At 35.5% G+C, this 25,718-nt stretch overlaps 1 protein-coding gene across 1 annotated transcript; it reads left to right on the plus strand.

Moving 5' to 3' along the window:
• Positions 1–4,110: 4,110 nt before the first annotated feature.
• On the plus strand, positions 4,111–24,048 carry LOC100241703 (uncharacterized). Its single transcript, XM_002265880.5, has 3 exons — positions 4,111–4,329; positions 16,782–16,938; positions 23,681–24,048. Exons 1-3 carry the CDS (start codon positions 4,156–4,158, stop codon positions 23,818–23,820), a joined length of 471 nt encoding a protein of 156 aa, XP_002265916.2. The 5' UTR covers positions 4,111–4,155; the 3' UTR covers positions 23,821–24,048.
• The last annotated feature ends 1,670 nt before the right edge of the window (positions 24,049–25,718 follow it).

Consider the following 25,718-nt stretch of genomic DNA (forward strand, 5'->3'; position numbering starts at 1 on the left):
TTTTGAAAATTTGAATTTAAAAGCACAAAAGTGAAACTATTAAAGTGGTATTTTCATTATTTTTCTAAATATAAGTGAAAAACATTTTTTAGAATAACAAAAACACGCATGGGAATAAAATCACTCAACACTCTTTGTGAGAACCATAACATTAAAAAATATGAATGTTACAAATAATTGAGAATTGAAAGAGGCTTTTTGTGGCCAAACACATTATAGAAAGAATTTATTTTTTTAAAAAAAATAAAAACTCTTTTAAATACTAAAAATAAAAAATGGAAATTATAAGATTGTGTACATGAAACCAATCCTGAATAATTTTTTATTCCTAAAAAATAAAAAATAATTTTTAGCACGGGTGAATCTAGTATATTAAATGTCATTTGAAAAACTAAATGGGAGAATTTTGTTTTGAGGTGAGATGGGCTTGAAAATTGATATAACATCCTCTTATCATCCATATTTAAGCCCAAGACCGAAATAAAGTGTAAAAATTAAGTTGAAGAATATTATCCTTCATTAATTTCTAACATGCCCTTAACCCTTGCATAAACACATAGTGAGTGTGAATTTCAATTTCTTTGTATTTTTTTTTTTCCTTTTCTATTCCCTATTACATATTATCAATTTCTACCTTTTTTTTCTTTCTTCCAATATATATTTCTATTTTATGCCAAATGCTAATCTCTCATAATTATATTCCCATTTTCATTCCATTATTATATCATTAACAATTGTATTAATTGCTATTATTTTTATATTTACCTTTACAATTCATTCAAATATTTTTTATTTGTATTTATCTTTTAGTTTAATTTTCATTTTTTTTTATTTTAGATTTACATTACCCTTTTTTTTTATATTTTTCTCTTATTTTTAATTATTTTCTATATTTTCCAGATTAACCATATTTTAAAAAAAATTAAAAATTGACTATCACTTCACTCTTAATTATATATATATCCTTTTAGCTTTTTAAGTTTTAATGTTTTTATTTTAAAATTTTTAAAAAGATAAATTTATTGAGAAAATAACTAATATATGAAGTTTTAATATTATATTAGTAAATTTTCTTATCTAGATAAACTAATGCAAAGTATTTTGACTTTTTGTGAAACTTTAGAAATTAAATTTAAAAAATAAAATATGTTATATAAAATTTTATTTAAAAATTATTGAAAGTGATATTTAATTTTTTTTATTGACTTTCAAACTTATTTAATTTTTTACTTGAAAGGTGATAGAACATGTTTAAAAAAAATTAGTTTTTCATTTTTTTAAAAATAAATGAGTATAAATATATTAAAAGAATTTAAGATAATCTTAGTAAAAAAATTTGATAAATGTGATTACAATTTTAAATTAGTTTTTTAAATATAGATTCATTTGAATAAAATTTCACCCAAAAAAATGTTGGAAAGAAAGAACATTGCTAAAATTGCAATATATATATATATATAATTACAAATTTTGATTTCATACATTGCCTTGTGAATATTTGTCAATAGGTTAGTTAATCATGTTTGTATTGATTTGGTTTAAAGGAACAAGAAAAATTGTTGTATAGTTTTGTTCCACAATGATCATTAGTGGGCTATATATTCAAATAACCATATATAAGTTAGATAAAGTGTATGAGATGAATGTATGATTAATCAATGTGTATGAAGAATGTCATCCATCCTCGGCTGGGAGAAATAAGTAAACGAGTTTTTCAGAATTACTTAAAATCCTTGACAAATGATAACCTTATACAGTTAGTATATTTGCCTTGTGCACTTAATGTAAATACCTTGTATAGTGACCCAAATTCCATATACCCCTTACTCTATGTGTGTCTATAGGTAGGTTAACCATGCTTCCATTAGTTTAGTTCACAAAATAGTGGAAGATGTAAAAACAAATTTTTTCCTCAAACATCTTTAGTGGGGTAAGTATTCGAATTGTCATGTGTGAGTTAAATAAAGTACATGAAATGGGCGTGTGATAGATGAATGTCTGTCATGAGAGTGTGCAATCTTTAGATGACAAAAAAAAAAAAAAAAAGTTGTTCAAAACAAATTGAAATCATTCACAAAAGAGTAGTCTTGTACACCCCTTGTATAGTTAGTATACTTTCGTTGTATAGTTAGTATAACGCCCTCATATAATGATGTAAATTTTATCAACATGCATACATTATGTGTCTACATAGGATATGTGAACCATATTTCCAATAGTTTGGTTAAGAAAATGGTGTAAGATGTAAAAACAAAATTTTTCCCCAAACATCATTATTGAGGTAAATATTTGAATTATCATATGCGAGTTAAATAAAGTGTATGAAACGAAGGATTTTGTGCTAGGAGAGTACGCAGTTCTTGGATGACAAGAAAAAAAATGTTCAAAATCGATTAAAATCCTCCACAAATGGTAGTCGTGTACACCCCTTGTACATTTACTGTATTTACCTTGTATAATTAATGTAACACCCTTGTACAATGGTATAAATTTCATACACATGTATAAATTATGTCCACGTGAATATGTGAACTATGTTTCCAATTGTTTAACATTTAAAATAATTAAAACAAATAAAATTTTATTTTATTTTATCTTCAATGCAAAATGTAATTAAAAATAAGACAAAGAAATTATTTAACCTAAATTTATTTATTTATTTCCTTTTATTTTTTAAAATAAAGAAAAAAAGAATAAAAAATCTATTTAACCATAAAAAAATATAAATATAAGATATGTTAGAAAATAGAAATAAACCCAAATTTATTTATTTATTTCATTTTATTTTTGGAATTAAAGAAAAAAAGACTAAAAAGTTTATTTAATCATAAAAAATATTAATATAAGATATGTTAGAAAATAGACATAGCCTCAAATTTATTTACTTATTTCATTTTATTTATTTAAATTAGAAAGTAATTTATTTTAATAAATCAAAATATGCACAATTAATCTATTACTTTGTTAATTATAGATATATTAAAATTTTCAATTACACAAAAAACTAATAGAGTAAATAAAATTAAAAAGACTAATAAATGTATAGAATTTAGTTATTTAATTATTTTTTTTATGTAAAAGATAATAACACAAAAAAATACACCATTGACCAATTCTTTTGTTTAATCGTAAACATACTATATTTTTATTTTATTTTATTATTAAAATAACTAATGTAAAAAATAAAAATGGATAATCAATAAATGAAATTTAATTTTTTTTATTATTTTCATATAAAAAATAGTACCAAACAAGATTTTGAATATTCATTTTTTAATTAAACGTATTCTCAAAAAGGGAAAATATAAAAAGTAAAAATCATATTACCATATTTTTAGAAATTATTTTTCAAAATAGGTTTTAAATCATTAATAGAATTTTTCTTTATTTATGTTTTAAATAGAAAATAATACCGATTTTTAGTTATTTATGAAAAAGTTTTAAAAAATAATGAAAAATCCAAATTGAAATAAAATTGTGCTGAGTATGTGAAAAGTAGCAATAAAGATAAAAGAGTTTAATAAATGATGGGTTCCAACATGGGATAGATCAAATGGGTATTTTAGTCCATCACTCTTTTATATTGTTACCATTAATTATAGGTTATATAAGGACCTTAGACCAATTTTCAAGTCAATCTCACCACAAAACACAATTCTCCTTAGCTAAATTCCTACCAAGTTAAAAGGAAAACAAGACCTAACAATTAAGCAAAATTTACTTTTTTTTATGTGATATTGTCACCCTTGAAACCAATTTTTTCTATTCTACCCCCTTTGCCCCACATTTTTTGCTTCGATAGTGATTTTAAAATATGAAAGCAGGTTTGATAATTTTTAATAAAAATGATTTTTCTATGTTTTTTAAAAGTGTATTTCAATTATATTTTTAAAGATTTTTTAAAAAAAAATTATAAATACGAAAGAAGAAATAAAAATAAAATATTATAGATTAATTTCTTATCAAGATAATTAAAAACATACTTCAAGGTCATAACTATTTTTATTTATTATTTTTTGAAATGTTTTGAACAACGTTTCAAACTCGCCCGACAAGTGATTTGGGCCGAAAAGAGACAAAAGCCCAGCCAAGTAAGGAAAAAGCCCAATTAAGAGTAAAGTCAGCAGTCTGAAGAGGTGGAATGGAGCGAGAGTGATGGAGGAGAAGGGGAAAGGAAGCGAGAGATGGAGTGCAGCCATCGGCAATCTCTCCGAGATGACTTCCAATCTCGAATCTCTGCAGAAGCTTCTTCTCAAGAAAGCTGTCTTTGTCGACGAAGAAACCTTTGCCAAGGCCTCTCTCAGCTCCGAACAAGCCCGAATCATCAAGGTTTGCTCTATATGGGCGCTACATCTCATTTGATTGCTTTGATGATTTTTTTTTTTTTTTTTGTCAAATCTTCTTGTATTGTTCGATTGGCTTTGCTACATGGGTTTCTTTTATTTTTGCATATGATTGTCCTGGGATTGATATGACTCGTTGGTTTTGGTTGATTTGGGCTCGGTATGTCGATGAAAGTTGGTTTAGGTTTGGTGGATAAAGCTTGGATTGAATGGTTTTCGGTTGCAGATGTTGAAAATTGATAATTAGATAAAAAAATTGGTTTATTATTGGTTTTTTTTTTTTTTTTTTTTTTTTATCTGGGTTTTACTGTTTCATATGCTGTTTCTCTTTGTTAGTTGATTGATTGCATCTAGACGTGGGTTTTATTTTGTTTTACTATTGTTCTTGTTATTCTTTTGCAATTGGTGCGAGAGTGTACTATTTTACGTTAGAAATTAGAACAGACATGAATGCGAGGTTTTGATTGATTGGAGCTGTACATGTGGATTGAAAGGATTTATGGTTGTGAAATTTTTTTTTGATTTCACAAGTTTCAGAGCAAAAGGGTCTTCAAACTCTCATATTAATTTCATATGTTTCAGAAGAGGCAGAACCAGATTTTGAGGTATTATTTTGTAACAAATCTGGTATTAATGTGGTTAGATGTTTACCATGAAAATTTGGTAGCAATGGAGAGCCTCACGAATCAAGATTCCAGTGCATTTTACTGAACATCATTTGGAGTTTCCTGGAGGAAGTGATTCCTGCATTACCAACAGGGGCTGTATTACCTTGTAAAGGAGTAGTGCTGTTTCCCTGCATGGGAGATTGTTTTGTGGGATCTTAACATTGTCAGATTGATCTTGGTGCTACATATGAGATTAGGGTGAGTAGAAGGGGGAGGTTATATAAAATGAGTGGGATCTATGGACAGATTTGTCTTGGTGAAATCCTCTACTAATACATTGTTAGGAGTAAAGGATTCCTTCAATGGTGGTGTGGTATTCCAAGGTGCTGAAACAGGTGTTGTTTCCCTGCATGGACTGCTTCATGGGGCAAGTATCTTCCCAATTGCAAATCTTGTGAGTACGGGAAAGATTCCATCAAATTGGTGTTTTATGTGTAAGAGTGTGGAGGAGATGCAGATCTTTAGTTGTTGCATTCTGTGGTACTTTGGAGCCGTCCAAGTCATGCACGTCTTCTTTTAGGTTGGTGCAGGTGTGTTGGTTGATCCTTAAGTCAGACTAGGGGATATTTTGGTCTTACTGGAAGGTTTGTGGCGAAGTGAAAGCTTGTAATATGGAGGGCAGCCTCATTATGTTTAGTTCGGGCTTATGGAAGGAAAGGAACAAGAAATTTTTTAAGGGGACGAATACCACAACCATCGGCAGGTTTTCTCAATTCCACAGCATTAGCACCCCAAATCAAATCCTTTAATAATATATTGCTACAAAAATATTCGATCTGTTCAAAATGACATAGACATAAGACAAAATGTAGGGATGATATATATTTCTTGAAAGGAAATGTATATCCAAAAGGTCCATTGACTCAGTGTGTATTGGTCAAAATGGAGAATAATTTCCTGAAAAGTTTCAATTATCATTGTGTTGTTGAAGGAAAGGAAGGTTTTCCAGTAGCATGGGGTTCAAGCAGATTGATTCCACCCCCCCAAACAAACAAAAAATAGAGAAGTACAACACTCTTGGGGAGTGGCATTATTCCATTTGACAACGGTTTTGGGTGTTATTAAACAATTCCAAGATTCTTGAGAATGCTTGGGATTGAATGCAGAATAAATGATGGATAGGTGGCAAGTGTGGAATTCTTGAAAATTTTTATATCTGAAATGAAAATTAATATTTATTGTTATTGCCTACTCTATTTTGGTTTTGACCAACATTTAACTTCCATTTGATTGCAACTGATATCCTAGAAGTTATAGCCATCCTTTTTTTATTTTTGGAATTTATTGCCTGAACTGATGCACACTGTAGGACTGGAAGCACGGATACCTCTAAAGAGGAGCTGTGTCCATATCTTGAACACTATGCTCCTCCATCACACCTGGTACAGGTTCTATAATTCTGAGATGTGCGCAGAATTTTAATGTATGTATGTATGTATGTATATCTGTCTATTCATTGCACAAACACACTCATGTACACACTAAACATGGCCCAACTGGTTTGACATGTTGTGGACGCATTAGGACACAACTGCTTTGCTTTGATGTACAGACAAGTTTAGTTCTGAAGCATCAATTAAATCTACAAAGGAAAGCCTCATTTCTCCTACTGATTTACCAGGTAAAAAAGGAGGTTAAAAACAGTTTTCATCAGCAACTCTAGAACCGTCAAAGATCCTTCTATTTCTTTCCTGGCAAATACACCAAAAAATAAACATAGCACCTTAAAGTAGGATTTTATGGAGAATCTTGCATATTTAGATAACTACCATACTACCTCATCCCCCTTGCCTAGATCTTTGGATGACTGCATTCTGAATAAAAGAGCAGTATGATTCCACTACCTCCAACAACTCCCAACCTAGCCACTTTCCATATTTCAATAATTTGTCACTACTGCTTCTCTATTTACTGTAATGGAAAATACATTTGGATAAAGAGATGATTCTCTGCTCAACCACTAGACCAAAATTTGGTCTGATGATAAAAAAGCCTCCCACTCTTCTCAAATAGGTTTCCAAAGACCCAATATTGCCATTTTCCCACCCTAGAGCACCAACCACCTTTTTTCTTACCAACTCTTTAATGGCATTTCTCCAAAGCCTTTTGCTATCCACTACAAAAGTTGGTACCATTTACCTAACAAAGCCTATTTAGGGTCATTAAGCTTTGAATCCCTAAACTGCCTTTCTCCACAGAACACATGGTCACCTAATTTACTAGGTGCAATTTTTTCTCAAGGTTCTTTCCGCCCATTAAATGGAAAAGAAAAGAAGTCCCTTTCAACATTCTCTTATTGGAATGAAATTGATATTGGTATCATAAAAGAAGACATGAAATAGATGGGCTCACTAGAGAGAGTAGTTTTTTTAGCATAAGTTGACCTCAAGCTAGATATTGCCTTTTTCAAGAAGAAAGTCTTTTGTAAAAGCATTGCTTCATTGACTCCCAAACCAAGGGAGATTTGAAAGGTAAACCTAACAACATGCTTTATAATGAAAACCTTAATCCAGAACTACAACTTGCTCCACATTACCCACAAAGTTGCCTTCACTTAGCTCCAAATTAATTTATCAAGCCAATGACTATTTTTTTTTTTTTTTTTTTTTTGATAGGAACCAATGACTATTTCAAAACATAACAATATCCACCTTAAGTACATAATTCATTCACTTTTTACCTTAGAATAATGGGTATCATCAAAACACAACAAATGAGTAATCTCCATTGTCCTTTTGCCAATTTGAAACCTTGGATGTTACTACCGCACCTACCATATGAATGAAACAACCCAAAACCAAGGCAAAAATAATGAGATTGATGATCTTTGTGTTTGAGACCTAGTGATATGCCAAAATCATCCTAAATAGATGGTGAACCAAATCTTTTGTAAATTAGTCCTAATCTCTTCTCATATTTGTGTACTTAAAAATTGTGAAACTTATGTCTAAGATATGTTACCATAAAATCCGATAGATACCATTTGTTTGAATTGTTAAGATATTTCCTGATGAAACTAATATCATTGAATTGGATGTGCCAGTGAAATCTAATAGCTCTTTAGAGAATATAGAAAGTTTTGTTGTAATTAGTGTACTAAGTCATTTATATGTTTGTAAAAAAAGTGAAAAAATTATCTATAAACTTTGAACATAGAGGGAACACTTTTTTTTATTTTTTTATTTTATATTATTATTATTTTTTTTTTTATGGCTCTGTGTAGATCATAGACACTAGGAAGGGGAAAAAAGGTAGGAAAGAATCCAAATGTCTTGGTCAGTGAGTTCCTACCATATTTCTTCCAAAGCTTTAGAGGTTTGAGAAAGAAGATCATTTATCCCCTTGTTTGTTCATCATAGCAATGAAGGCTCTTTCCTGAATCCTTATTAAGGCAAAGGAGGATCTTTGTGATGCTGCCAAAGAGAACCTAGAGTACTTGAGTTAATTTTTATATGGTTTTAAGCAATATTAGGGCAAAAGATTAGCCTGGAGAAAAACGAGTAGATTCTTATTGTGCTGGTCTCAAACATGGAGGATCCTGTTGGAGTTTTAGGTTGTAAGGTGGGTGTTCTCCTCACCACCTATTTAGGCCTTCTTTTGGGAGCCCCTTTCAAGTCTTCTAGGGTTTGGGATGAAGTGGAAGAATGATTCCAAAGAAGGCTTGCTTTATTTTTTTTTTATAGGCAAAAGCACAAAGATATATTAGAGAAAGGGAGCTTGAAAGGCAACCCAGAGCATACAGGGAGTATACAAGAGACACCTAAAACAAGCAACAAAAACACAAGCACTCACCGACCCTCAACAAGAGCCCAACCAATCCACAAAGTTAAACAAAGATAAAGGGCCTACAACTATAGAAGAATTAGCCCAAGATAAGAGATTACAAACAAAAGAGTTTTTCAATCTTTGAGTCGACAAAGCCCCGTTATCGAAGACTATCCTATTTCTTTCCTTCCAAATTGTCCAAAATAAACAGAGAGGAGCTGCCCGCCAAACCTTTCTATGATTCTTGTCCTTAAAAGAGACATACCAACTTAATAGAGTGTCTCTCACCGAAAACGGCATCACCCAATTGACCCCAAAAAGAGAAAGCAAAAGATCCCACAAAATCTTCGTCTTAGAACAATGAACAAGAATATGATTTATCGTTTCCTCTTCAACGCAACACAAGCAACATCTATTGGCTAGAATCCAACCCCTCCTCTTAAGCTGATCTTGAGTAAGGACCTTCTCCCAAGAAGCTTCCCAAGCAAAAAAGCTCACCTTTGAAGGAACATACGGACTCCAAATAATATTACCCGGAAACGATACTGCATAGCTATGATCAAGAGACTTGTAAAGAGATTTTACAGTAAAAATCTCATTTTTCGTCCCTCTCCACAGCATCCTATCCTCCCCATCAGCATCCAACCTCTTCCCTTGAATGGACGATAGGAGTCTCTCCGCCTCCTCCACTTCCCAATCGTTGAAAGGTCTAAGGAAAAGAGGAGTCCACCCTCCCACTTCCCCCATTGGATCCCAATAGTCCGCAACCCACGCATCTTTAGAACCCGCTAAATCAAACAAAGAGGGAAAAGCCTCACAAAGGGGGGTGCTCCCGCACCAAATGTCTTTCCAAAACCTCACCCTTTTACCATCCCCCACCGAGAAAGATACATTATTGAGCAGTAGCAAACCTTCCTTGCTGATTTCCTTCCAAAGCCCGACCCCATGGCCCTCCCTAGCCCCACACGTGCTCCACCCTCCTCTTTCAACCCCATACTTCGTACTAATAATAAGCTTCCAATATGAGTCTCTTTCAACCGCATAACGCCAACTCCATTTGCACAAGAGGGCTCTATTAAGAATGGAGAGATTTCTAATCCCCAATCCACCCATCTTTTTGTGAGTACAAACAACAGCTTACTTAACAAGATGGGGCCTCTTCTCCAACGCTCCCCCTCCCCAAAAAAAGTCCCTTTGTATTTTCTCAAGTCTTAATTTAACCACTCTTGGCATGCGCAATAATGACATAAGGTAAGTTGGCATGCTCGCCAAAGTACTCCGAATAAGAGTGAGTCTTCCTCCCTTAGAAATGAATTGCCTCTTCCACAAGGCAAGTTTCTTCCTCATCCGCTCTTCCACTCCGTCCCAAACCTTCACAGACTTATGCGAAGCTCCCAAAGGGAGCCCCAAATAGGTGGAAGGGAGAGATCCCACCTTGCAGCCCAGCTCAGCTGCCAGTAACTCAGCATTCTCCACACAACCCACCGGCAAAATCTCACTTTTGTTCAAATTAATGCTCAGTCCGGAAGTGGCTTCAAACCACATTAATAACCAACTTAGAAAAGCCACTTGCTCTTGGGAGTCATCACAGAAGACCAAAGTATCATCGGCAAACAGCAAATGCGTGACTTGGATCCCGACACCTTCCCTTCCCCCTATCCTACAGCCTGAAAGAAAGCCCCCTCTCACTGCTCTGTTGATGAGACTACTTAAGGCCTCCATTCCTAAGACGAAAAGGTAAGGAGAGAGTGGATCTCCTTGCCTTAACCCCCTGGAACTCCGGAAAAAACCGGTAGGAGAACCATTGACCAAAACCGAAAACGTGGCAGTGGATATGCACCATCTAATCCATCCAATCCATTTCTCCCCAAAACCCATTCTTTGCATCACTGATAGCAGAAAATCCCAATTAATCCGATCATAGGCCTTCTCTAAGTCCAATTTACACAAGACCCCCCTTTCCTTTCTTTTCAGCACGGAGTCTATGACCTCATTAGCAACTAATGCAGCATCAAGAATTTGCCTACCTTCAACAAAGGCATTTTGGGAAGAGGACACCACTTTTCCGACCACCTTTTTCAATCTATTGGCTAAGACCTTAGCGAGCAGCTTGTAGAGACCCCCCACCAAACTGATTGGTCTGAAATCACTTAAATCTTCGGCCCCACACTTCTTTGGGATTAAAACTAAGAAAGTGGTGTTCAGGCTTCTTACGAATTTACCCCTCTCATAAAACTCCTTGAAGAAGCCCAAGACCTCATCTTTGACAAAATCCCAACAGAATTGCCAAAATGCAAGGGAAAACCCATCCGGACCAGGGGCCTTGTCCCCATTCAAATCTGAAAGGGCCAAGAACACCTCATCCCCAGAAAAACTCTCCTCCAGCCTGGCTGCCTCTTCATCCCCAATGCTGTCAAACTCAATATTATTGCAGCAAGGGCGCCATCCTCCAGAATCTGATAAAAGGTCTTTAAAAGCCCTCACCACACCCCTTTGGATGTCATGCTCTTCTGAAAGCCAGGTCCCATTGATTTTGATTTTTTTCAAACAGTTCCTCCTTCTGTTCGAATTTGCCATCTTGTGGAAGAATCCCGTGTTCTTATCGCCTTCCTTCAGCCAAATTTCTCTCGATTTTTGTCTCCATGAAGTCTCCTCCATTAGAGCCCATTTCTTAAATTCCTCCCTAGCCTCCTTTCTCTCCTCTAGCTCCTGCTCATTTAAAGCTCTAAATTGCTCCTGATTATCCCAGTAGGATACTTTATCCAGAGCCAGCCCTTTGTTCACCCCCACTTTGCCAAAGACTTCCGAGTTCCATTCCTTCAGCTTAATTTTCAGAGCCTTCAGTTTTTCTGTCAAGATGAAACTATAGGACCCACTATAACTAAATCCTTGCCACCAGCCCTTCAACAACTCCTTGAACCCCTCCTCCTTCAACCACATATTCTCGAACCGAAATGGAATTGGACCTCTCCTCGTCCCACCCCCATCTAACAGGATTGGGAAGTGATCGGATACCGGTCTTGGGAGAGAACACTGAGACGCCCCACTGAAGTGATTCTCCCAATCCTCCGAAATCAGAAAACGGTCCAGTCTGGACCTTGAAAGACCATTCAGCCCTCCACTCCACGTGAATAACCCCCCATGGAGAGGCAAATCTTTTAAAGCCAACTCCTCAATCACCTCCGAAAATCTTCTCATAGAACCAGTCAGTCTTCCTTCTCTACTGCGCTCGCTAGGAAATCTGACCACGTTAAAATCCCCACCAATGCACCAAGGGTCAGACCACAACCCTCGAATGGCTCCTAGCTCTTCCCAAAACAACTCTCTATGCCGTTTTATAGTGGGTCCATATACTCCCGTGAAAGTCCACAAGAAGCCATCTTCACAATTTTTAAAGCGACAGGAAACTGAGAAAAGGCCCACCTCCATGCCCATTAACTCCAGGACCCTGTTATCCCAAAACACTACTACCCCACCGGCTGCTCCCCTTGCACTCATAGCACCCCAACCTAAAAATCTTCCCACTCCAAGACTGTGGACAATCCCTCTGGATATATCTTGAATTTTGGTCTCCTGTAGACACACCAAATCCGCTCTTTGCGACCTGATCAAAGCCTTAATAACTTTCCTTTTATCCCTATCATTGGCCCCTCTTATATTCCAAGATATGATCTTTATCTTCATCTAAGGTTCGAGATTCTGTCCCCACCATCTCTAACCAGAGATTTCTCCTTCGTCGCCCCTTTGTAATTGATGGACCACTCTAATTTCTTCAACTCACGATCAAACTTAGTGGACCCCGAAATGTCTTTCTTAATGTTCTGCTCCCTTCTTCTTTTGTTCCTTAGAAGCAAGTTCAGAATTTCACCTTCAAACCCTTCCGTCGAAAAGCCCAGGAACTTGCTAAATCTCGCCAGGCAACTATCATCCCATCGACATCCTCTTCCTTCCAACTCTTGTAATATTATCTCGAACTCATCCCCCCTTCCTTCATCACCCGAGGGTCTCTCCCCCCCAGGGCCCATCTCCCCGTTGCAGCCATCTGCCAGAATAATGCTAAGAGGGAGCTACTCCTCTCCCTCAATCTCCGAAATCAAGCCCGACGAGACCCCCTCATTAGTCCCCGCCCGATCGATCCCAGAAGAAAGAGAAGAAGGAGAAATTTCCCGACCCCCCACAGAAGGTAATCCGACATACCTGGAGGCTTCATCACGCAGCGCTTGATCAGTCATTTTCGGCACCGCAAAGGCAACCGACTGCGACGCAGCTCTCAAATTGTCGACGATGGGGTCCTCCACTATAAAAGCTCGCCTCTCCGAGCTAAATAACTGAGCCAAAGGGCGAGAGGCCGACGGTGCTTCCCCATGGACAAGAGAGTCAGCATCTCCTGATCCTTTCTCCACGCCTGGCGATTGTGCCCTAGCTCGGGGACTCGAGAATCCTTCCCCCTTTAATTGTCCTCCTTCCGCTGCATCAGGCCCTACAGACCCAAAGCCCTCACCTTTCTCCCCGTAAGAGACATTGGGCCTTAAGTCACAGCCCAAATCCTCCTGGGTTCCTTTAAAAGACCCCTGCCTTAACCCACTTAATTGAGGAAGGCCCAGTGACACCCCATGGGCTGGCCCTTTTGGCCCGATACTTGGCCCAAGGGCTGGGCTTTCCAGCTTATTGAAAAAGAACCCGTCTCCCTCTCTGACCTGTCCATCAGCTGACCCTACTCTGCCCTCCACTGCATCCCCTGCCACATAGAGCACATCGGGACAGAGAGTAGAATCGCCTCCACAAGCTGACACGGCACTCTCTCCCTGCTGCAGCCTCAACTGCTCCACCTTCTCCCTTTGACTTCCACGACTGAGTTCACGAACAGTTCCACCAGCCTCTTCTCCTACCCTTGAGCTACCTTCCCCGCTGAAGCTTCCCGCCGGCACCACCTGCGTGAACCAGGGAGAAGACTCCCACCAAAGTTGAAGGGAATAACAACCCGACCCCACAACAATATGGGCAGTGCTGGGCATCTCCCTGTCCACGCACCTCACCAGTAACCGAGCCCATTGCATCTCATTCAAAGATGATTTATCCGCAGCTATGAATCCTCCGCATTCATCTCCAATTCTTTTAAACACCTCCGAGCTTCTTAAGTGCAGAGGGAGACCAATCACCCTTACCCAAACATCTTTTGTCGTGGGCTCCTTGCGAAGACACCCCACCTCAGGGTTCCATCTCTCCAAAACTAAAACATTCTCCTTGAAGATTCTCATACCTCTGGCTAAAACACGCTCAGCCTCGTCTGGTATCTCGAAGTCAAATAGCAATAATCCTCTGCCTAGCGTGGCCACCCTCAGATTCCCCTTCAAAGCCCAATGCTTCGGTGCCCAGCTTCTAATGTACTCCATCTCAGGGCAAAGAGCTGAACTAGGACCCCACCAGCCTACCAGACACTGACTCATTTGTTCTATTCTTCCACGCACTTCTCCTTCCCCCACCTCTATCCAAACTGAATGGCCTACCCTTCCCGGGCTTTTCCTTACAGCATCAGCATATGTTTTCAGCTCCACCCCTTTCTCCCTCCATTGGACCTTCGAACCCTCTTTCGATCTCAACAAGTCCTCTGACCCTTTAGGACCCTGCAAGCCGCCTGAGGGGTTCACACCAAGAGCTCTCAGCCTCTCAGCCAAGGAGTTCCAACCAAAAGACTGACCCTTTCCCTCTGGGACAATAATGCTATACTTTTTTGAATCAATGTCGCGAACTGAGCAGGAAATGAACCTTCCTGCCCCATTCGAACGGCGCTCCAACCTATACTTTCTATTCCCCTCCTCCCAGCCAGTAGCCCAAACACTATTGTTTACCTCTCTACAGCAAACTTCCACTCCATCAAGTAAACATCTTAAGCTAGCCTCCCCGAATCTAATCCATGAGGAGACCCCTTTGCTTCTCTCCCAAATGCAACCTCTCATCTTGCCTCCCCACTCATCAATCAAGATTTCGAAGGATTTGGCCTCCACCACGAAACAACTTCTTCCTCCCCTTGACCCACCAGCTTCACCCCTTGCTCTCATCCCACAATGTTATGTACCTAAAATCATATCAGGCTACAACAATTAAGATTTTGGCTAGTAGGATGGTTAAACCTTTGCTAGGATTCTTAAATTTTCCATTTGAATGTTAGGATTAAAGAAGGCTTGCTTTATGGAAGAGATAATATCTATCAAATGGTGGAAGAAATACTCTAATAAAAAGTGCTTTGTCTAGCTTGTCAATTTATTTCATTTCCCTTTTTGTCATCCCAAAGAGGGTAGTTGCTTGTTTGGAAAAGCTTCAAAGAGATTTTCTTTAGGGAAGGAGGCTTTGGAACATAAGCTACAACTAATGAATTAGTCTATAAAGCAAAAAGGAGGCTTGAGCATTAGAAATCTATCCATCTTTAATGAGACTCTTTTAGGAAAATAGTGTTGGAAATTTGTAAGTGAAAGGAATCCTCTTTGGAAACAGGTAATTGTAAGTACATATAAGCAAGAAGAGAGGGGTTGGTGTACTAAAGAGGCGAGGGAGGGTTGTGGAGTTGGGATGTGGAAGGCAATCAGGGGAAATAGTTTTTAAGGTGGGTTTCGAAAACTGGGTGAAGTTTTGGAAGAACTAGCGGTATGGGGACACGCCTTTGAGGGGGTCTTTCTTGGAATTCTATTCTATAGCCTTTTCAAAAATTGATTAGGTGGTTGATGTTTGGGACGAGAGTACTTGGAGCCCTAGGTTATAAGGTAGGTGCATGATTAGGAATTAGAAGAGGTAGAAGTCTTTTTTGAGAGGTTGCATGAGCATTCCATTAATATGGGGCACTAAAGATGGTGTGGTTTGTTACAAAGAATTGGTATCTTATCAATTAGGTCATTCCCTTCCTCTATGGCAAATAGGAGGGCAGAGGTGTTTCCTTATGGCACAATATGGGAAGCTACTTGGGGTAGGATTATGACTCTAGATCAACTCAAAAGGAGGGGTTGGAAGATTCCTAATAGATGTTACATGTGCAAAGAAGAAGAAGAAATGATTGACTATATTCACCTTTATTCTTTGAAAGCAGGTTTTGCTTTTTTTGGTGTGCATTGGGTGATGCACTATTAAGTGAGGGGTATTTTTTTTACCTGACATGGGTCTTTTGTAGGAAAAAAGAGAAAAAAGCCTTGGAAGGTTTGCTCCATTGTGCTTGTTTTGGACCATTTGGAGGGAGAGAAATTGGAGAACTTTTGATAATTGTGGTTAGGTTAGAGTGTATATTGGGGATTGTTCCTATTATTGATAGGCTATGTGGATTGCTGGTTTTTGTGCCTTTGTGCCATTTTTTAGCTTTTTGGTTGCTTTGTACATGTTGTGTATATCTTCTTGTTTTTTCTTTCCTTCAATACAATCTTACTTACCTATCAAAAAAAAAAAAAAAAAAGAAAATCAAAATGTTCTTCCTTGATTTAGCATGGAAAGTATAATGGATGATCAAATATAATGTAATTGATTTAAAAATTTATATATTTTTCAAGTTTTTCATTCTTTACATGGAAGAGGAGGAAAGCATAGAAATACATTTGGAGAACTATTTCAAAAAAATTATTGGGCTTAAACCTTTTTTTTTTTTTTTTATTTCCTCAATTTTTTCTTTCCCGCCATTCTACTTTTCCTCTAACTTTCTAAGATCCAAATGGAACCTATAAGAATTTGGATCTACTATACAAAAGAGGATTGGAAATAGCAAAATTGGCATTGAATACCTAGTGTTTCTTTAACCTTTTCCATTGCCTAGAAAAAAAAAACAAAAAAACAAAAACAAAAACAAAAACTATTGTTTCAATACAATTATCATTTTGAATACAAAGATAATTTTACTCAAAAATTGTTATTTGAATTCTCAATAACTTATTGAACAATATCAATAAATTTAATATCCTAAATCATTCTGCTTAGTGCAATACTGGAATCCTGTGTATGTGTGTGTTATAGGCTACTTTCTTGACCACAGGTTCTTGAACAAAGAGTAGAAACTTTGGAACGAGAGCTTGATGCTGCCATAACAGCTGCTGCTCGTGCTCGTTCAGAAAAACGACAGGCTGAAGCTGCTCAAAAAGCTGCTGAATTACGTAGTCAAGAGATCACAAGAGAGCTGGAAAACACCACAAGTATGTGCAACCCAAATCTTCATTTTTTGTTCATAGTAATGAAAAGAAAATTCTAGCATGAACACTTTTAAACTATGATTATCACTTTATTCCACTCACACCTGAACATTTAGTAGAGTTAATTAAAGCTTTTGTCATATCTAGCCCCTAGTCTGATTGGCACAGCTAGGGCAACCTGAGCACCTGTTCCAACGCATTTCTACATTGTCATGAGAGAGAGAAAGAGAGAGAGAGAGAGGGGGGGAGAGGGAGGGAGTAATGGGGATGGATCTTTCAAATCTACTCAAGAAAGGAATGAAAGGAAATAAAGAAATTCTAAATTACTATCCAGGGCATTTAGGTAATTTTATATTTTTTAAAAGTTCTTTATAGTCATAATTAGTTATTAATTGGTATTTGAGTTGAATTTAGAATTTGGAAATTTTTTAAAAGGATGTGATGGTTTTAAGGAATAAGAGTCCTAATAAGTTATTATATAGGTTAGGTTTTATTTCCATGATTTTATTTAGTTTTTATGATTTTCTAAAGCTTATAAATAAGACTAATTGATGTGAAATAGGATTGATGATGAATAATATTAGGTTTTTTTTTGCATACTTCGTAATTTTCAATGATGGGACTCTATTATTTATTAGGTGAGACTCCTAAAAGATGTTATTGAGAGAGGCTCATGGGTTGGGTTTGTGGAAAGGAATTAGGATGGGCTGGAAGATGGTGAGTGATAGGCTGGCTTTCATAGTTGGTAATGGGAGAAGGGTGAGCTTTTGGAGGGATAGATGGTGTGGGGAGTCTCCTCTGTATATGACCTTTCCCTCTATTTTTGCTTTGACGGTTGAGAAGGAAGCATGGGTGGCAAATATTTGGGATCCCTTGGTTGAGGGGGGAAGGGGGGGTTGGAACCCCTGTTTTTTAAGGGCTTTCAATGACTGGGAGATTGAGGAGGCGGAAAGATTTATGGAGAGGATTCAGAGTAAAAGAGTTTGTGAGGATGTGGAGGATACAGTATCCTGGACTGAAACCAAAAGCGGTAAATTCTCGGTCAAGTCACTATTCATAGCTCTTGAGGCGGGTGGTTCATCTTTGTTTCCTTCAAGCTTTATTTGGAACGTGAATGTGCAGCCCAAGATAAGCTTCTTCGCATGGGAGGCTACGTGGGGAAAAGCCTTAACATTGGATTTAGTCCAGAAAAGAGGATGGGCCTTGGCGAACAGATGTTTTATGTGTCTTGAGAAAGAGGAGAACATAAACCACCTTCTTTTTCATTGTTCCAGGACGAGGGCGTTATGGGATCTTCTTTTTACTTTATTTGGGGTGTCGTGGGTTATGCCTTTTTCAGTTAGAGATACCCTCCTAAGTTGGAATGGTTATTTTTTGGGCAAAAATCGCAGGAAGGTATGGGAGCTGCCCCTCTTCACATTTTTTGGACGGTTTGGAAGGAGAGGAATAGATTCGCTTTCAAGGATGAATCGTTGTCAATTCAGAGATTGAAACAATCTCTTATTCTTACCTTATGGGCTGAGGCTAAGTTGTTCATAGACGATTGCCCTCTTTCTATAGCTAATTTTATTGATTGGTTGGGGTCTAAGTAGGCTGTGGTAATTGGTTTTCTTTTTTGTCCTTTGGCCTTTGATGGCGGGTGTATAGGTTTGTATACTTTGAGTCGCTATTTTAGCGCCTTTTTAATGAAATTCATTTACTTATCAAAAAAAAAAAAAAAAAACTAAAAGATGTTATTGAGATCTTTCTTCTTTATCTTTTTTTTATTTTACTTTTCCCTGCTGCTATTTTAATTTTATTCTCATTCCTTTCCTTAAATTCTAAGATATTAAAGTCTTAGTCCACCTTATTTGATTGTACACAACCATCTTAGGATTGTCTTACATCAGTTTTGGTGTCAAAGTGAAAGTTCTTAAATTGAAGGTGTATACCACTTGAGAAGTGGAACAAGTTATGCAACCATGATTGAAGGCTATGATTTTTTAATGTGACTATTAGTGGCCATACCAAAGGCAAGAGGAGGATCAAAGATGTACTAGCATCTTCCAAACTCATGTTGCTTGCTAAGGGAGACTATGCAATATGATTATTAATGGAGATAGTAGTTCCAACATAGCTTTGCAATAACTTGTTGAGAACCTTAATTCAAACACAAAGAAACATCCAAATCCATATTAGATAACATGAGTAGATGAGAACTTTATTTCAATGAGTTCTCATTGTATATTAATGCTTAATTTTGGCAATAATTTTGAGCTATCAAGTATTTGTTATCATTGCAAGTTGCACATATTGTGCTTCGAAAAGCATGACTTATGAAAGAATCCAACATGATAGTTACAAGAACACTTAATACACTTGTATGCAATGGGCATAAGAGGATTCTTTGTCCAATGAAGGAAATTATGTTGGGAAATCCTGGATTTCTCCATTCTTAAGTACTAGATCGTTAAGAATTGTACTGGATTTTATCCTAGGCTCTGTAAATCTAAGTACAATGGAAAACTTGGTATTAAAAAACAAAAATAATACCATAGATTTAGTGATTGCTCACATACCTATGATTCGGATGTTCCCTAATTGATTCCTATCGGTGTAAAAAGCTCCAAAATCGTAAAAGATCTTGTAAACTCAATTATCTTCCACTCGATGACGACTCCTTGAATCTAGTCATTGAGATGGTGGAGATCTCAGGGTTTGAGACTAGGGTTTTCTCTCTGGACTAAAGGGAGAGAATAACAAGACTAAAGCCCTAACCCCTAAGAGGTGTATTTATAGGCCTCCTAGTGGACTAAATCATTGGGTCATTTAATCTATAATTCAAAAAGATTGTTGATTGATTAATTAACCAATAGAGCTCTAATTCATCAATTAGCTCAGTCCAAAGATGTCATTTACTTATTCTTGTGCAATCTTGTGTAATTACCAAAACGCCTTTATACACATAAGTAAACTAAAAACCATCCAACCCTCATAAACTGTGTCATTGAGGAATATGAGCTTGAACGAGGACTATTAAGACTTATAGGACAGTCCCGTCTCCCTCATAATCCAATTATAAAGTTGACTCAATATCCTACTACAGATAATCAACTACACTCCAGTACTCTATATATATTACAACGAGACACCAAGTGTTATGGTTCGTGAATTGCTATCTACTCTATATAGTCTCCCTATGAACTGGTTGTTTGTATTCTAATAAGGTGAAAACTATTAACCTTTCTAAATTACCTCTGTCATCCTTGAGTTATAAATTCTCTTATTATGCGATCAAATGACATATTCTAGCTCACTAAGAGTATATATCAAATTCCACTGAAGAAATTACTCTGGACTCACATATTTTATGATCATATATCCTTAGGATCACCTAAGGGGACACACTATTTTTTCATGAGATATCATAGTGTCTCTAATGAGAATACTTATTGTTATCAACTTTCATTAATAGTTAGGAAATCCATAAGGAATATATGATCACTTTAGAATCTCACCCATAAGTCAAAAACATTGCTACCTTTTGCAAAAGGTCAATTCTTTTAAGGTTGAAAGACAATACAGTGTAGCATCTTGGTGAAGTCATAACTACTCGATAGCCTTATATCATGACTCACTATAGGTTCTGTCCAATATTTAACCATATGCACTAGTGTACTTACCATGGGAACTCGATCTCGATGGCTAAGACTAGTCATCCCTCCAATTAGGAGGTGGTGCGCTATAGCCTTAAATAGTAATCTAAGTCCACAAATCGGTTGTAAACAAATCATCTACTTGAAGGAACCCATGATTTGAATTTTCTGTGCAAACTCCTAATGCAGCTAAGTCATATACAATGCAAGAGATGCTAGACCAGGATACTCATAAAGTATAATGCATGGAATAAGGATAGATAAAAGTGAAATTGGAATATCATCAAATGAATAATGAATTCCAAATTTGTTACATCATGTCATACTTTTAAGGGCTTTATCCTTACAAATTCCACCTTTTAAGCATCTAGAGGAGAAATCAGCATGTTTGAAACTCGAAAAATCATTAAATGCTTCCATTGAGAAGGAATTTAAAGTTACGAGTAAGGAGGAAGGAATTGTTAATGATGAATCTAGAAATGTAAGATGCAATGGAATTGATCCTAGAATAGTCTGTATGAGAGCTCAAAGAAGCACAACAAATGCTGGTTGATTCTAGTACCTTGATTCTTAAGGTGCTAAAAAATGAATCACTATTTATGTGAAATCTAATGCATGATTTTGATTGAGCTCCAAATTCTTCTCTCCTTAATTTATCCAACTACTAGACAAATTTTATAGAGCAAGTGAGTCCTCAAAGACAAGTTGATGAATCATCTACTATAGCCTTTATTCAATAAAGTTTGAGTCTATATGAAGTTTCTTGCATACTAACTCTAAGTATGTGCTATATGAGTTATTAGTTATGATCTTTGGATTAACCAATGCACCAAGCATATTTATGCCAATGATAATACAAATTTTAATTGCTAATGTTGAAGAATATGCACTCAATAGTTCATATCCCAATTATTGATCTTTTTGAAGTTGTAAGAGCTCAAGGGAAGCTAATCCTTAATTTCTTAAAGCAAGAATTATAATAGATAGTTTACAAGAAAAGTGTAGAGAGTGAATTCAATCTTGATTGCATATTATACATGAAGAGTTGATAAATCATGGAAAGCAAGTTCATAGGAGATGACGAAGAGAGAAAGGATGGAAAGCATTGGTTTGGATTTCACTTGATCATGGAAAGTCACTAAAACTGGAAATCAAGTTTTTTCCCAAGTTGGGGGGAAATGGATCTCCAAAATCTACTCATGATATGAATGGAAGAAAATAAAGAAATTCTAAATTACTCTATTAGGGGCATTTAGGTAATTTTACAGTTTTAAGTTCTTTAGAGTCATATTTACTTAGTAGTTGGTAGTTGAGTTGCATGTAGAATTTAGGAGTTTTTTTCATTGGAATTTTTTCCATGAAAAAATTCCTATATTTTTAAAGTTTCTATTTCCTAAAAAAGAGTTTTTTCCACTAAAGTTTCTATTTGAGCTCTAAGAATCTAAAAGTCTTCTTCCAAAAAGAAAATATCTATTTTATTTTTATTTTTTAAAAAGATTTAATAGTATTAAGAAAGGAATAAGGATGTTAATAAGTTACTATATTATTTAGGTTTCTACTTTCATAAATAAAAATTAAAAAAAATGTTGCTCAATATGTTTTATGAGTTAATAACTATGCTGACTCAAGCAAGATCTAGCACATGCTCCCTCACTCACTCAAGCAAGAAATGTGTTGCTCCTTTCTCTCTCTCTTATGTAAGACAACCTTGGATAGTTGTCTACAATCAAATAAGGGGGGCTAGGGCTTCAATATTTTAGTATTGAAGGAGAGAAATGACATTAAAATTATAACAATGGAAAATAGTAAAATAAAAGATAGGAAAAGAAAAGGAAAAAAAGGCTAATAGGAAATCTTAGAGTCTCACTTAGGTCTATTAGGAATTTCATTTAAAAGAAAAACGGTAGTCTTACCATTGAAAATTGTAAAGTTTGCGAAAACACTTAGTATTATTCATCATCAATCCCATTTTCCTGCAATTGTGTATCACATTGTATCGTGCATCGTAAGGCCGTTATATAGTGAAAAATTAGATAGAAAAAGTGTGCATACATATGCATATTTGAAGAATTAATATAACCAATTTTATGAAAGATAGTAGGGTTTAAAGACTTTAAACTATATCATATCATATCAAAACGTTGAATACTAAATTTTGAAAAATTCAACTTAACAAAATATGAGTTTAATGTAGAGGTTCATCACAAAATTTACAAAAACGAACTTTTAAAATTTTTAGTTCTAAATTTTACTAGGCATATGTATTGATATATATATGTGTGTGTATGTGTGTGTGTGTGTGTGTGTGTGTGTGTGTGTGTCTTTTTACCTCATCTCCAAAGTTTCAACCTTTTTATATTCACGAAACTAATTTATAAAGTAAAAGTTTTTATTTATCAAAATTTTCAATGTCAATATTCTTTGTAAAAATAAATTTACATAACTTTCAATAGGACATTTGACAACAAGAATATAACATTTCATATAAGACTATTTTACCTCTCTGTCCTTTTTATGATCAATTTCTTACTTTACTGTACATTTTAAACAATTAATATAATAATGCTTTTTAGAAAAAAAAACTTTTGACTTTTGATTTTTCTTAAATATTATGAAAAATAATTAAAAGTGGATGTATCATTATCTTGTGTCGTATTGTGTATGAAAAATTATTAATATAATTCCAATATGTCTTCAATCTGTCTGTTTTCTTAATATAATCTTCCAGACCAAGGGCTAATAATTCTCTCAAAGGTGGGAGCTCTGATACAGTAATGGATGTTTTCCCGATTTTGAATATGCTCCTGCTTCTGAAGGAGGGGAAGTTAAACCTTTGCTCCAGCAATCTTTTGCACAAACAGAAGAACTTTGGTGTCTGAATTCACTAGCATATTTTCGAGTTTAGGAGTTTGTATTTATTTTTGTTTTTTGGAATAGGATCAGGTCATACATACCTGAATTTTGAAGAAAGTTCTTTTTGTTCTTTTTGGGTCTGCCTTCTCCCCTCTTATATTAGATGCTAATAAATAGGACTATCTTTGACTGTATGAAGTGGGTTTTTTAGGAACAAAATATGTTTTTGGCTTACATGTTTAGCTAATTGAGTGCAGAGGTATTTGAACTGCACATGGAAGAGTTGCGTGCAAAGCAGCAAGAGATCGCGAAGCGAGATAGTGATATAAAAGTCCTGGAAGCTATAATTCAGACTCTTGGTGGAAAAGAGTCGTCGTCTTCTCGCCCTAGCCTTTGAAATTCATATAATGTAAGTAATTCACATCATATCTCTTCTGCTGTTGTAATACATGAAGTAGAATGATTGGGGATGAGCTCTGCTGCATTTCTCAAAAACATGGTGCACCAGCAAATGTTTCCAAGAACAGAATGAGTGGCTTCATTTTCTGTGGAAAATTTATCTTTGGACTTTGGTTGACTACAGTGGTGAATTGGTTTCAGTTTGTAAAGATGAATGTTTCTTCTACCCATGGCTTGAATTTTCCAGCTTACTTTTTTTAAAGCACCATGCACCCAGGAACTGTAGATTAAACCAGTACAAAAATCCAGCAACCTCCTGCAATAATAATGTTTGGGGAAGAGGGGATGTTTGTTCTGTTGGGCTTCCATGTGAATCTTTTTGGGTAGTTGAGAAGCTGAGGGAAATGTTTGAATTCCATGGATTAGGAAGACCAGTGACAAAAGGTGCTGCTGCATTTACAATCTCTATGTTTGGTTCTAAGAAGGCTTGAAGGAAAATGTGAAGGAAAAAAAAAGTCTGATTTGGTTAGTACTTGAGGCTAGTCAGCATCTATCCACTCAATGGAGCCTGATTTTGGCATATTTCTCCCTCCTCCCTCCTCAGGAAGGTGGTAAGACTCTTGCAGAGCTCCCAACAGCATAGAGCTGGGGAAGAACTCTTGGGTTGGCTTCATCTCCCATTCATCCCAATTCTAAATGAATTAATTAGTTAAAATGAATGAAATAATATTCAAATTTGTGAATCTAATCCTTCTCATATTTTTATTTGAAGAATAATTTATTTTTTATATAAATATTTTTTACCGTTTCAATATTTACATGTAGGTTATAAAAGAAAAAGTTACTTTTACAAGAAAAAAATAAAAATATTTTATCAAAATAACTCAACGTGGTTACACCATTAGCAGATAACAATGGGCTTGTTACCAATAATTTATAGTGTTATTTGATTAAAAGAGTTATTGGAAATTCAATTTCAGAAATCTAATTGTTCATTCTTTTTTTTACTATATTTTGATAAAAATACACTCATTGTTTTTTTGTAAAAATAATATTTTTTTTTAAATACAAATATTTGAAATAGTTAAGGACATTTATACTAAAAATGGATAACTCTTCAAATAAAAACACGGAAATAGATAAATTCACAAATATGGAGATTATTTAACCATTTTTAACTAATTAATTCTAATTTATAACTCAAATACTCAATTTCACACATTATTATTATTTTTATTTTTATTCTTGAGCATTATTTGAATTTTCTTTCCGTAGAAGAATATGCAACAACCTAATTTTGGTCCACACTAAATAAATTGAAACAAATCAAACCAATGTTAAATCGACTTGGTTTAGGTTAACAAAATGAATTTTTAATTAGGTTTAATTTAATTAAAACTTATCAAAGCCGATTTATTCATCGGATGGATTAAAAATCTAACCTAAATTTAATCGAACCATTCCCATCCTTATTATTATTTGTTCCATGAAAATAAAAATAATAAAAAAGAAAAGTGCATCCAAAGGATACTAATTTACAAATTCATCTTTTATTATATATATATATATATATATATATGTTTTTTAATGTTGTCAGTTTTAATTCATTTGAAAAAAGGGAAAAAGCAAAAAAGAGAACGAAGATAAAGGGAGAGGATTTGAAAAGAAAGGGAAAGAAAAAAAAATTGGAGTAAAGTTAAAGATGTCTGTGGTTGCTTTGAAACTTTGCATTGCGGTGGCCTTCTTTGTCTGGTGTCATCACCCTTGTGATTCATCTAATGCCAAACCCCCTTGTACTGAAGGCTAAGGAATAGCCTTTTGACCCAATCAGGAATGAGAAGTACAATTTCCCAGCCTTTTACAAGGATATGTCCGGGGTGGAATTTGTGTAAAAGA

This window comes from Vitis vinifera, chromosome 12 (assembly GCF_030704535.1).
Source record: "Vitis vinifera cultivar Pinot Noir 40024 chromosome 12, ASM3070453v1".
Lineage (NCBI taxonomy): Eukaryota > Viridiplantae > Streptophyta > Magnoliopsida > Vitales > Vitaceae > Vitis > Vitis vinifera.